The following is a 14,752-nucleotide window of genomic DNA, read 5'->3' as shown; positions in this document are numbered from 1 at the left end:
GGAATTAGAGCAGTGGCTTTATGCAGGCTGAGAATTTACAACAGATTTCAATGTGGGCGATGAGGGAGGGGCAGGAGACTTAGTGGGTGATGGAAGGGAAGGCAACACAACTGAAAGAACAAAGGACAGGTCCAGGCTGGGAAAAAGAGAACATGCTGCATTTAAGGTGTTGAAGAACAGTCTTATTAAAATACAAAAAGGCAGCTGAAAATACAGCTCTTAATGAGACTCAAGAAATGGAAATAGTTGCATTTTCATTTCTTAAGAGGTCAAGTTGTGTTAACAGATTAAAAGCACCTGTAAAAGGAGCTCTAAAGGAGAAAAAAAAAGGTCTAAGAACAGAAATGTTAGGGTTAAACCTTTAAGGGTTCGATCAAGACCATGAAACACAAAACCAAAATGAAATGAGCAATGCCAAATCAGCTTGTACACAGATGCTTTATTATGGATGTTAATTGTCAACATTGTATGCAAGATTCTCTTAGAATGGAAAGTCTTCCGATACATAAAAAAACTCAATTTAGTCAGGGTAATTGCTGTATTAATGTGAAAACCTTACAACAAAATGAAGTATTATATATGTGTAGTCAGTTTCCATGCAAGTATGGCTGCTTCACATATGTCTGGCATTGATAGCATACTGAAAGAAATTCAAATGAACACAACAGTACAAAGGTGACTTAAGATGCCTGACATGTTTAAGATTAAAAATTTTCTTGCAAAAAGCAACAAAGCAGTTAACTGGAGGATTCAACCAATACCAACCCAATATGTACTATGTCCAATAAGCTCAGGCTTACCTGTAATACATTACATTTGGGATAATTTAATGCTCAAGAAAAATTATGCTTTAAAAAATATAGCTCTCCCAAAATACTATACTTTGGTGGTTGGAGGCTATGTACATCCAAACCAGCTAAGGGCCACATTAAAAAAAAGAAAGAAAAAGAACCATTCTGTGCTATTAGAGTGCAAGGTAACAGAAACTGAAATGATCCAGTATGATTTTGCTACAGTCATTGGTTTTACAGAGTGACATTTCTGCGAGAAGTTCCCTAATTATGAAGCAATCAACAGACTTAACAAACATGCTGAGGAGATTTGAAGTGGTTCATCTATCTGTTATCAACAAGGCATAATCTTAGTACCATACATTTTCTTCACTTCTCACTACATATAACACGCAAAAAATGAGCAAGTGGATTTAAATAGCTTAAAACCCTTTTAGGACTACTATTCAAGAGCTAGGCATTAAAATACTTCCATTTCTATTAACATAAAATCAGAAAATCTTAAACTGTTTTTGTTTTAAGGCATAGTATTTTGGTATTTGCAAGAATTTGCCTGGTAATGGTTGATTCCATTAAGTTAACTTGAAAACTTGCCATCATTTGCTTTTTATCTTTTCACACAGTGCAAGTGGTGGTCGCTCCTTCCTTCTCTCATAGCAGCAAGCTGATTCTGCTACTTCCAGAGCAGCATACTTCAGGAGTGGAGAGGGAGAGAGTGTGTCAATTATAAATAATTAAAACTACAGTGTACAATTCTATTTACCTGTCAGTGTTTAAGTTGACAGCACACCATTTTGTCTAAAAAAAAAATTACATAAACTCTCTACACAAAAGTTAATAGACATTCTTTCAAGAAGAAAAAAATTAAGTGCAAACACCTAAAACAGGCAACTGAAGCAACTGTTGTAACCTGTAGAAACACAAAATATTTATAAAAGGATAAAATATTTTTATAAATAAAAGATAATGTTCTCTACTTCCGAAACACTGAGTAAATATAATAAACTTCTAAGTGCAGATTGTTTTTAGGAACCAAAGTACCATATTATTTTTTTAAACAAAAATGCAAAAATTTCAAACACATATACAAATTACCAGATTAATTTATATGACCCCCCCATATAATTTAAAAAGAAAATATTAAATTATTATTTAGTACATTTGTAGAACTATTTCATAACCAACATGACTTAAAGGGCATAGTGCAATATTTAGGTAGATGTGACATACAGTATAGATATTGTATTCTCTGCAAATATAACTTACTACTATTTCATACATAAAAGTCAAAATTGTTCTTTACTGTGTTTTTTGTAATAACAGGAAACAACATTGGCTTCTAGAAACCCTGTATAAGTATAAATATCTACATTTAAGCTTTAAAAATGAAAATAAATTATAAAAACAGACTTCTTTCCAATTTACAGTTTTCCTGCTTCTACATACTGTACAATACATTCAACAAAACTCTCAGCTCTTCTGAGACTTATGAAGAAAATACTGACTCTTTACTAATAAGGAGAAATTTCATTTCAATGTTTTTTGTTTTTAGTACTATGCTGAAATAAATACATTTAACACTGTAGTTAATTTTACTGTTTTTAAACAATACCAAAAATAAGTAGTGCAACTTTCGATCCTTCCTTCAAATTTCTTTCCACTGTATTTCTTCGTAAATGGTAGCCTAAGTAAATCAGCACATAGGCAAAAGTACTTCACAAAACCATGTGTGCTTCCCATACAGACTCATTTCAGAAATCATACATACTCATAAACCTATCTATAACAAAATTGCAGCATCAAGAGAGTATAGCAACATAAATTTCTGAAGAAATTGTGTGAGAATTTACTTTTGGAATATCCATGAACATTGTAATATGATTTCCCCATTTGTTCTCTACAAACAATTTTTAAAAATACCCTCTCTTAAAAAGTAACTTATGAAATTACCTATCCCTACTTAAGTGGCTTAGCTTTCTGCTTGCCCAATATGAAAAAAGATGCAAACCGCTTTAAGGCTGTATTAAAACTTTAAAAACAATTGTTAAAAATTTCACTGCAACCTAATTTGGCATAGAATGCAGTATGGATGGGGGCATCCCATGGGCTCAGTGACAGTCACAGGATGAGGGCTCTCGAAGTACTGCTGGAGGCTGTGTATGTACTCAGGTATCTTCTTGCCTGTTCAGTCATGATAAGTTGGTCTTCCGTCTTCCCATAAACCACTGTCTCCCACTCACAGTTTGACTAGGAAGGAAATAGTAATACGGATGTAAAAATTACTAAAATAACCATCCATTTGTACTTCACCAGTAGACTTTTAAAGGTCAATTACTTTAATAGATTGGAATTTGATTATTATAAAAATGTTTTGATAATGGCATTGTGATTCTCTTTAAATAAGGTTTTAAAAATACATAGGAAATATTTATGATCAATTTTTTTAAAGTCAATTTTTTAGCTATCTATGTTGTTTACAGGCCTGTGGAGGTGGTTTAGAAGTTTTGTCCCAACAGGACCACCCAAATCAAATCAGTCTTAACATGGAAGCAAATGTCAGTCTTTAGTGCTTCAAGTTTTTAGAAAAGATTTAAAGTGAGGATGTAATGCCAATGAATGAGCTGAGAATGCTTTCTGTCTTGCAAATTAGGAAATATGTTCATTACATAAAGTTATGTTTGTTTCATTTGTTTTCTTCCCTTATTATAAAGGTTACTATCTTTTAGATATGACCTGCTACATAATAAAATTTTCCTGAAAAGTTGTATGTAAAACACTGGAAAACGGCATCATTTTATATTAAGAGAATGTGCTACATGGTCTTTGAAGAGCAGGGCTCAAGTCAGAGATGAGATGGCCATATCTGACTGCCAAAGATGTTTTCAAGGAATGCTTTTAAATGTCAGGAATGCTAGTGCTTGCAGTCATTGCACTGTAAAGAGGAAAACTTCCTCCTCAATGAACTCTCAAATTCTCTGGGTTGAATTCTGAAAATAATGAAATAAAAATTTTTCTAGATTTAATTTGTAGTTACATAATGGCTGCATACCAATAGAAAAAAAAGGATTTTGCTTTATAACTTCTGAGCCAAAAAGTTCACTGGAAACCATTATACCAACAAAATCAAGTTGAAACTGCTTCCAACCACTTACCCTTTCAAGCTAGCAATTAGGGTTATACGTTTTTGTTATAGGAGAAGACGAGCCAGAAGTAGACTTAGACATCTTTAATTTAAAAATGAAATAATGCTTAAGAAATCACCAGAAGAGTCTTTAACTGTCACTCCAATTATTTAGTTTATATGTGCCCGGATAAATGGGTCTCTCAAAAATTAAGTCTAGTTTGTGTGACAAAATAATGGTGAATGTTTAGTTACCATTAGAGTCAATTTTGAATTTATAAAGAAAATGTATAATTTGTGTTAAGTCCAAAGTGATAACTGAAAAAACAACAAAAATAACTAAAATATATTTATAAATCCATACCTGAAGATTCTTTTCCAATGTGACAACTTTAGAAGTGTTAGGGTTTGTTTTCTTTTTATTAAGTGTGTATGTTTTGTCGGTTGAATTTATATCTTGTTTTTCAGGAGTCAAGTTGCACCTATTGTCATGTATTTCCAATAATGGTATCATTAATAAAGATGTTGTAAATATATTTTCTGACTAAGAGAGAAAAAAGAAAGAGGAAAATGAAATAACTAATTCAAAAATGGAGATGAACAGAGGGATTATTGAGTAAGTGGTAGTGGAAGTCCTGTTCATTTCCCTCCAAGAAAGCTTTTGGCTCCAATGAAATTTCTAGTAACATGGCAAAATTAAGTATTTCGGATATGAACTAAAGATACTGAAATGCACACACAATGAGTAAGAAACAAGAACTAATAGGACTTTATGCAACCATCTTTTATTTTTTTTAATTGCCTTGCCTCAAGAAATGCATATGATTAAATGAATAAAGCAACCATTTTAGTAAAAAAAAAAAACTTCACAAACCTGCATGTCTGAAATGTCTTCAGTCAGCAGTTGAGTACCTGGTTCTTCTTTTTCCCAATTATCTAAGACTAGTGACTTTCTGACTTTCTTTACAGAAGCAGTACGCTAGAATGAGTAATTTACAATAGACACATTACGGCAAAGTCACATGGACATGGTAAGACTCTTCCCAACAATAATGCTAAAAGATTACCTCTTGCCTGCAGCTTTTGTAAGCAAGTTCATCTTCCTCTTTGAGGAATATGTCTGCTCCAGTTTCTTCTTTTAAAACTTCCCAAATATCTTCTTCTAAGAAGGCAAGTGGCTGCGACTAAATAATTTTTAAGGAGTTTTTAAAAAGTCATTTATAGCAATCCCTTTTTCTCCCCAAATGTAGAAACTCATCTTATATACTTTTTCAATACTGGTATAATTTTCTCCCAGTCCCTATAGATACATAGTTGAATAAATCAACTAGTTTTGTGGCAAAAATAATACTGCACACTGCGAGCATTAAATGAAATCTGGCACATTCTTCACTCTAGGCTACTAAACAAAAATTTTCCTTTTGGGTAACTTATTATAGCTCCTGCTTCAATCAGAATGCTCAGAATTAAACAGAAAAGAAGTTATATCCCAAGTGTTTTAATATAAAAAAAGGAAATTTAGAACAAATTGGGACTAAACTAGCTCTTTTTTTGACATACAATAATAATTTCAAATGTACAACATAGTGATTTGATAATTATATACACTACTAAATGTTCACCATAAGTGTAGTTACCATCTGTCAACAAAGAAATTACAATAATATTAAATATATTCCTTATGCTAATTTATTATATATAATTATGCTAATTTATTCCAATGACTAATTTATAGTTGCAAGTACACTAGCTGTGTCTTTATTCTACTTTTATTGTACTTATCATATACATAGTGTGTAATTATTAGTTAATATGTTTCTCTTACCACTAAATGTGTGAGTTACTTATGAGCAGCAATCACATCTTCATCTTTGTATATGTCTTGTACACAGAGCATAAGCTTAGAGCTGAGACACAGTGCTCAAGAAGTGTGTATGTGCTGACTGGAGTCCAGGAGAGTATATGTCTAGTGTGTATTTGAGGGCAGGATACAGAAAGAAACTTGGGTGTGGGCTGAATAATGAAATAGTCTCAAAGTGTTACTTATCTATCTTTCTACAAAATAGCTAAGTACACCACATAATTCAGAAAAAAATTTAAATTATATGAAAGTTAACACCTACTTTAACCAAGATCTGCTTTAACAAGAAAAAAAAGAGGAATGAAATTTCCACTAAATGAAAGAACAAACTGGTAGCATGTAATGACTGTGATGATCAAGGACCAGCAGTTTATGTTCCCAGTCAAAAAAGCTAGGGAGAATAGCATTCATATATAAATGAGATTTCATAGCACTTAAAACAACTTTAGAAATAGAAATAGAATTTTAAAAGTGCTCTCATCCACAGCCTGAGACATGCAAGCATTATGTTAGTATTTCTGTGTATTGCTCCAAGAGCTTTTAAGGATTACATTTCATAAAGAGCACAGATTAGGTGTTCTTCAAAAGAAATCCCATAAGAATACAAATGTCCTAGAGAAGTGGCTAAGACACAGATGAATTCATTCGCTACCAAGATTTATTCTTAATTGTCCTAATGTAACAAAGAACAGAACAACTGCATTTACTACTTCAGTTTCATAATACCAAAATCAATGGATTTATGTTTAAAGAACTTTCATAGCTTTTAGTCTTTTGAGTTAAGTAAACATTAGAAGAATCAATGCTTATTAAGAAGGCAATAGATATTTAAGATGTACCTCATTAAAATGCCAAAGCCAATGTCTAATAAGTGCATTTGACTCATAAGATACATTAGAAAGGAAGGTGAATAGAATATAGCAGGTAGTAAATAACTGGAGGAGGAGGAGGAGGAGCAGAAGGAATGAAAAGTCAGTTTGCTGTAAAGAAAAGTATACACCTATAAGTGTTTTAGAAATTTTAATTCCTAAATCATAACTTTCCTTTTATCTTAATGATGAAAATGATCTGTTTTGGCAATGGATAAATTCTTCCCAAACATGAGCAAACTGGAAGAGACTTTAGGTCACTTGAAGTCTAATTTCTCATGCACTACTATTAAAATGATCATTTTTATTCAACTTATAGGTTGACCGAACAACACTGAGGCATTGCAGAATTTTTAAACTGGAATTCTAATTCTAGTCAATAACCTTATTTGTCTATCTCCCAGTTAAGCTACACACCCCTACGAAAATGGGAACCATACCTGACATGTTCAATATTACATCCCCACGACCTAGCCCAGTACCTATTAGGCACTCGGTCACTCTTTGTTGAATTAAGAATTTTAAAAATGAATAGAAAAATAGTGAAACAGATTAAATCAATTAGGTAATTCCATACAATGAAATATTACACATTAAAAACTACATATATATATATATATGTATACACGTATTACACATTAAAACTACATATATATAAATATATACATTTATTAAGTTTTAAAAAGGTTATAACACACAAAATGTGACCTCACTTTTATTATGTATATTTGCATAAATAAAAAAGTCTAGAGAGCTCCAAGGAGAATTGTTCATAGCAATATATGCAGCTAAATGACAAAAAGACTTGATCAAGCTACTATATACCCTCTAAAACAGTATTTCAAAAAAAAGGAAAAGACTAGATTTGAGTGTGACCCATTTCTTTGATAAAAAATTGACTGAATCAAATAAACAAGAATTTGTTAATAAATCTACCCAAGATGTGACTAAAAATAGAAGAGCATAACTAAAGTACATAGAAGTAACCAATATTTTATTTCCAATAAACCTATATGTCAGAAATCTAAATCTGCCTAGATTAGAATGCCCATGGCTTGTCAAAGATACTTCAAAGTTGACAATATATATATGAAAGCACACATGTTCCACTTCATTCCATGAACTACTATTGCTACCACTATTATTAAAATAGTAACAGCAGCAACTTAAAGCACATACCTAACTGAAACTTAGCATAAACCCCTTATTTCTATTATCTTTTTATCTTCACAAAGAACCATATGGGGTATGTTTTAGCTGACCTTAAAGAGGTATACTGATTCATCAGTTTCAAAAATATTATTAGGAAAAAGTATATATACATTATTAGGAAAGTGCTTATGTATATAAAGCTTTAAAATTATTTTATTTTACTGCAGGCAACCAGGACTGAAACAATTGAAAGGTGGGTTTTAGTATTAAGAAAGTGGTTCTACTGACACTTTATTTGCTTTCTCTGTATGATATAATACAAAGAAATTATTAATTCAAAACAAGCCAAGCAAAGATTTAAAAGTCAAGGAAAAAGATTAACACAAACGTATAAATCAAGAGATAACATTTTTTATCAGTTTCAATGAACATCTTTTTTAAAATGTTAAAGTTCAAGGATAAAAATCAAAATGTTTTTATTAAAATAAGGAAAGTTTGTAAAAATAAAAAGTGTATACATACCACAATTTTAAGAGGTCCATATTTTTTCTCCTGAGCAGCAAGCGCATTCTTAAAAGGAGTAGGAGTTCTTGGTGTGGTACCCAATATAGATCTTCTAATAGTAGGTGTTCTAAACCTATCCAATCATTTAGATATTTGTATTATAATCAAAATTTGGTTTCATATGAATTAAGGAAGACAAACTATGATAAAAGCACACATTAAACTTTTCTTGCACATACACATTTTATTTAAACATTCCATCTTAAAGTATGCCTGCCTAAACTGATTCTTAGTCCAATCAATAGCCTTAAAATAGAAAAAAGGACTAATGTAGAAAAAAGTACAAAAGATGTTGGTTTGCTTAAGATCAGTTTTACATTACATTTAGCTGGTTTTCAGTCTCCTAGGGATAAAACATAAGGTTATGATTTTTTAAAATTCTAAATCCCATATGGACAGGGATTATATGTATAAATGGATAAAAAGCTCTCTAATCTTGAAATCATGCTTCCCATTTTCTCCAATTATTTAATACCTACTTACCCTACATTTTCCTTTTGATCTTTGGGAGTTGTTTCCTTTTGAAGAGGAGTTGTAATGAGAACTTTCTGCCAACAAATAGGGGTTGATGTAAATGAAGGATTTTCTATATTAATTTGTTCATTTCCAGGGCATGTGTTGAAAAACTGAAAAAGGAAGAGTTTAAGACAATTTCTAGAATTTCAAAATCCCTACAAGTATTAAACTGGTAAGATTTTCGAAGTATTTCCCCATTCCTTTTAGAAGATTATCAGTAATACTCATTTACATTCCACTCCATGAAAATTAAGCTCCATGAGGACAGGAATTCTTATTTTGTTCATCACTGCCTCCCCAGTGCATATAACAGTGTTTAGCACATAATAGGCTTTGAAGAAATGTCATTTAACAAATATTCAAAAGTTACAAAACACAGTACAAAAATTTTAAAACAGTATACTGTCAAACAGAAACCATAAATAGCTGCTGTGTTAACAGTGTATCTGGAAAAAATAAGTTTTATTATTTTATTAATAAGTGACCTTAAGTGTCTTTTTCTATGACAATAGTTTGCAGAATATAATGCTTTGCTGGTAAGTAATACAACTGTCTGGAAAATTTGTCTATTTAGAACAATAACTCAGAACCATTGAGCAGCCAAGATTGGTATTATAGAGTCCATTTCCCAAATGACACAATTTACTCATTGGATCTTCATTTACATACAAGTGTGAAATATTAATTTATTTGTGTAGCCAGCACATAAGAAGCAGAGGTAGAAATAGGAATACATGGAAATTACTTTAGGGTTGCTTATAACTGGAATGAATTCTAGCTCTATCACTCTGGCTCCTAGTATTTGCAACATATTTAATCCTAAAATTAGTAGTCAAACCCTCTTAAAGAACTGCAGTGATGCCCATTATAGGATAAAATCCAAGCTCTTTGCTATAGGATATAAAGTCTTTATAAAGCATGCCTAACCTTCTCTGCCACTATCCACCCTAGTGAATATTACACTTCTACAAAAATTGCTAGTGTGCAAAAACTCCAAAAATAGAAAGTTGCTAGTGAGCCCAGCCCCATTTCACTTTCCTCAGGATGCTTTCTTCTGAGGGCTACTTTTCATGCTGTAGTCTACGTAAGTAGCATCCCCTGAAGCATGGGGGCAGGGCACAATTTTCAGGGAGTAAGTGGTTGTATACTGCCAGATCCTCTTCATCTTCCACGCATCAATATATGTCCAATAATATCCCAGCATCCTCCAAAAGTTATTTGACCATTAAATTTCCTTCTTCTCCCATGAAAGTTTTTAACCTCTGTCAACACACTCTCAGTAAACAGCAGCTCCATCTCACTAACTGACCTTGGACAAATTGCTTAACTTCTGAATTTCATTCCACCTACTTCCTAAGGTTTTTGGTAAGAGGATTAACAACCTGGAACTTAATGTTTATTAAGAAAGACAGTACTACAAAGTAAGAGGTACAGTTTGCCCCAATATAAATATCTGCTGCCCAGGGACATAACTCCAGAAGAAAGTAGGTAAGTTTCTGACATCCTTCAAAAACCTTCTGATACATGAAATTCTTAAAGTGAGCAGTTGTCTATTGATATATGCCTGCTATCTGTTGAACAGTTAGTCAGGAAACTGGGTCTCAGTCTCAGCTCTGCCATTAGATAACCTGGGCAAATCATTTTACCTTTCTAGGCCTATTTTTTGATGAGTCCTATAAAGATAAGGCTATACATCTAAAATATCTTTTAGGTATAAAACTTGTAAGATACTATAATGCAACTACTGTGCTTTGTGAGATACCTTCTGACTTACCAGAGCTTAGCACTGATTTAATACATTATCCATTTCTATGCGTTATCAAAAGCAATGAACTGCTAGTAAGGATATTAGAGATCTAATTTAATGTAGCTCATCAACATATGGAAGCATATACAAAAACATTACTACCTGTGAAGGAGAAAATGGTAGTGTTTTCACCGGTGTGTGTTTTAGTGCTGTATTACTGCCATCACTGAACAACCCATCGTTAAGTTCGTTGCCCACTGACTGACCGACTCTCATTCTTCTCTTCTTTCTGAGGATGGCTGGTGGAGTGCTAAACTTGGCCGCATTTGGAGACGTTAAAGGAACAGCCTCACTGTCTGCACCATTACAATTGTTTTTTTTCTCTTCAAGTACAAGACTGACATTAAATTGGCATTCCATGGCTCCTTCGTTGTGTTGAATTTGCATTAGTTTCACTGGGGTGGACTTGACAGGAGAAGCAGAGGCCTCAGAAAGATCGAAACTGGTGACATCACTCCATGCTACAGGGTCCTGCGGTAAATCAGATTCTCAGCTGGAGTTCAAGCAATGGCCTACTTAAATCTAATTTTGAACACAGGATGATGATTTCCACAGTTAACTCCTCATTTTTATCAGAAGAAATAGGCTTTCCTTGTTCATCTTTTTTTAAACAAGATCATTTGAGAGGAATAGATTATGGTTTTACTACAAGTCCAATTTAGAATATCCCAAAATAATTTTTCACCTAATTCTGTAGCTGAAGCTTACTGTCAACGTATTTTAAATAAAAGGAACAAATTATTTTAAGTTATTATCAAAGAGTACAATTCATTAGGACAATTCACACTCTACACCACATCAGAAAAATAGATTATCAAATTCTACATAATCGTTTGTAATGCATATGGAACATCTTCAAAATGGTCATATACTTTGATCCAGAAATTCAATTTAACCTAAGGAAATAATCATGATTTTATATAAAACTTTACATAAATGTTCTGTAATTTGTAATACTGAAAAACTGGATACTACCTAAATGTCCAATAACTAAGTATGTTAGGTAAGTAAATTTTGTCACATTCATATGATAGAATACAATAAAGCTATTAAAATTCAAATTTAAAAAACAATTAAGAAAACAGAGACATGATCATGATATTATGTAGAAAACAAAAAAATCCACAAACATAAGTGTATATTTTGGTTTAAAAATATATGCATGTATGTGTGTTTCATACATACAGAATACAGCCTGAAAGGAAATACCTCAAATTACTAACTTCTGGGTTTGTGCAGGATTTTAATTTTCTTTTTTACTGTTTTCTCTAGTTCCCAACCATCACTAATATACTTGTACAACTTGTATAATAAAAGATGAACTGTTAAATTTTTAAGCTTTAAAAATTCTAGACAAGGTACATAACTGAGGAAGAAAATATATATAAGAAAATACGTAAGTGTATATATTACATTCATATATAGTTTCTGCTTTTGTTTCTGCCAGAAGCCACTGCAAAATATCAGAACAAAATTAACCATAACGTACAAAGTAATGCTTAACATAGAACTGGTCAGTGTCTGTTAAACTAAGTTTCCAAACATGGTTTCAAATTGAGCTTTTGATAATCTCACAATTTCAAACTTACAGATTCAATGAGTTCTAGAGTCTCTGCAAATTCTGGGATGGTCTGTAGAGAGGACAATACAGCACTTGCCTCCACAGCCAGGAACTTTGTGGGTGAATCCTGCTGAGCAGACACAATCCGATTTTCATCCACACTGTAAAACTCACTAGTATGCTCCTCGAGGCTATTTAGAGTATTTGACATGCTATCATCCATGAGGAAACTACTAGACCAGCTAGAAAAGCTTCCAGGTTGCTAAAAGTACAAAAGAAATGTGATATTACTTGGCAATCTCAACCTGAACATAAATTTGGATTTTAAGTGTTTCTTTCCAAAAAAAATTCACATCTCAGCTAAAAAGAAAGTAGCAAACATACTGTCTCTCCTCAAAATAAATATATTTTTTCATTAAACCTCATATCTTAATTATATTTTTTCTAACTAAAATTTTTTAAAAGTCTATGAAGTCAAATGAAATAAGTCACAGTGAGATAAAACTAGCATGAATATGCAACATAAAGTCTAAACTCCTCAAATCTAGGCTCATTCTACCTTTCAAACTTCATCTCTGATCACCTCCACCCACAAGCCTTCCTCCCCAGGAACACCAAGTACCGAACTGCAGTACTTGCAATTCTTTGGTAAGCTAGTCTTTCACCCTGCAGTGCCTTTGCACATCCTGCTGATCCCTGTATCCGAAATGCTCCCCAACCCACTGATCAGGGAAAACTCCCCATTCCTCATTTAAGATAAAGTTCAAATATTGGAAAGTACTCACCTGACTATACACTTTTACCTGTTCCATTTATATAATGTCCTAGTTCATCTAGTTTGCTAATATACAATCATTACCTGTCTTTTAACTCATATAGGATTTTTTTCAGAAACCCTTCTCCAATTACTTAAATCTCAGTTAGACATCTCTCCTATGTATCCCCCATAAACTTTGACTTATTATATCACAGTATATCCTGTTTGTTTTCTCTGTCCCCATTGCAAAGTAAATCCTATGAAGTAAGGGACTGTGTACTTTTCCTCTCTCAAGATGTACAGGTAAAATTACAGTAGCTAAGGGTAATTTACTTATCTTTTGAGCCTAGTTTCCTAGTGTCTCATACTAAAAAACAAGAAAAGAGACCTTGAAGAGTCATTATTACGAAACAGCATGTAGCTTGAAAGTTGGTAAGAGAGTAGATCTTTAGAGTCATCCAAAGAAAAACAACTTTTTTTTGGTACCTACTATGAAATGATGGAAGCTAACAAAACCATGGTAATTATTTCACAATATGTGTAGGTCAAATCATCATGCTGTATACCTTAAACTTATACAGTGCTATAGTTTAGCTCATAAAACTCAGAAAAAGGAAAAGAAACAATATGTAAAATATATAGCATTATTCAATAGAACTCTCTGAGATGATGAAAATAATTCTACATCTGAAGCTGCTCAATATGGGAACGACAAGCCGTATAAGCAACCAAAATGTAGCTAAAGCAACTGAGGAGCTGAATTTTAAAATTTTATTTAAAATTAAATATGACTAGTAGCTACCATATTTTATAGAGCACACATCCCAGTCCGTAGGAAGTAAATGGTACCTATTACTATTAAAAATACAAATGACTAGACTGTGCTACAGATTCAGTTACAAAATGTTAAATTTCAAGTTACATAAGGTGAAAAAACAAGTCTTCAACACTGTTGCAAAACAAGTTCCACCTGTTTTAAAGTTTCCCAAAAATAAAAGAAATAAAGTAATCTTATTTCATTAACATAGCCACCTTCTGAGTTTACAGTCACTTTCTAGAGATAACTTCCAAACCATATGCATTTCAATCAAGTTTGCAGGTGGGAAAAAGATTCAGAGGGAGGTCACTAGGCCCACTGGAAAAACCATAGGGTTATAATCATGTATACTTGAATCTGAATCCCTAACAAACAACTACTTCACAGAGTTAAAATAAGGATTACCAAGAATACATAGAACACATCTATAATAGCAGAACATAACAGACACTCAGTAAACTGGTAGGTATTATCATCAGATAATTGTTAGGAACAAATACATGTGTATGCTATTCCAAGATCTCAGGTTATTCTATTTAGTAATTTTGTATTAGTTCCCAAGTCACTTTAAATATATTGTCCCTTCACAGAGCCCCATACCAAGGAAAAAATGTTTCCTAAATGTAAAAAGTCTCAGGATATTATTTTAAATTGTCATTTAAGTATAAACTTTTTTCTTTTAATCCAGCTGGAATAATTAGCTAGAATAATTACCGCTTATCCTAATTTAAGACTCCTAATTCTAATCAACCAAATCTCAGAAAATAGTTTTCACAACTGTTAAGCAAAACCCAACATCTATGTAAAAACTTTGATAGCATAAAATCTACATGTTCCCTTTCCCCATATTTTTAATGTTAATATTCTTTCCAATTTACTGAATTTGTCTTCTAAAATAGTAGAGGAAAAAACTTTCAAAGACAGAATAAAAGTAAT

The 14,752-nt window shown here is 32.4% G+C and overlaps 1 protein-coding gene across 2 annotated transcripts in view; it reads right to left on the bottom strand.

The window, feature by feature from the left end:
• Window positions 1-419: 419 nt before the first annotated feature.
• MYBL1 (MYB proto-oncogene like 1) overlaps window positions 420-14,752 on the bottom strand; it is a 40,398-nt gene continuing 26,065 nt past the window's right edge. The window contains exons 9-16 of one of the 2 annotated variants that reach the window (XM_036886296.2): window positions 12,271-12,504; window positions 10,784-11,152; window positions 8,842-8,984; window positions 8,317-8,431; window positions 4,980-5,096; window positions 4,787-4,891; window positions 4,277-4,456; window positions 420-3,038 (exon numbers count right to left, since the gene is read on the bottom strand). In XM_036886296.2, the coding sequence (XP_036742191.2) occupies window positions 2,910-3,038; window positions 4,277-4,456; window positions 4,787-4,891; window positions 4,980-5,096; window positions 8,317-8,431; window positions 8,842-8,984; window positions 10,784-11,152; window positions 12,271-12,504 (1,392 nt within the window). In that variant the 3' untranslated portion in view covers window positions 420-2,909. The remainder of the gene's footprint in view (window positions 3,039-4,276; window positions 4,457-4,786; window positions 4,892-4,979; window positions 5,097-8,316; window positions 8,432-8,841; window positions 8,985-10,783; window positions 11,153-12,270; window positions 12,505-14,752) is intronic. The other variant, XM_036886297.2, reaches the window with a different exon arrangement.

The sequence above is a fragment of the Manis pentadactyla genome, chromosome 3 (genome assembly GCF_030020395.1).
Source record: "Manis pentadactyla isolate mManPen7 chromosome 3, mManPen7.hap1, whole genome shotgun sequence".
NCBI lineage: Eukaryota > Metazoa > Chordata > Mammalia > Pholidota > Manidae > Manis > Manis pentadactyla.
This window is presented reverse-complemented; position numbering and strand designations above follow the sequence as displayed.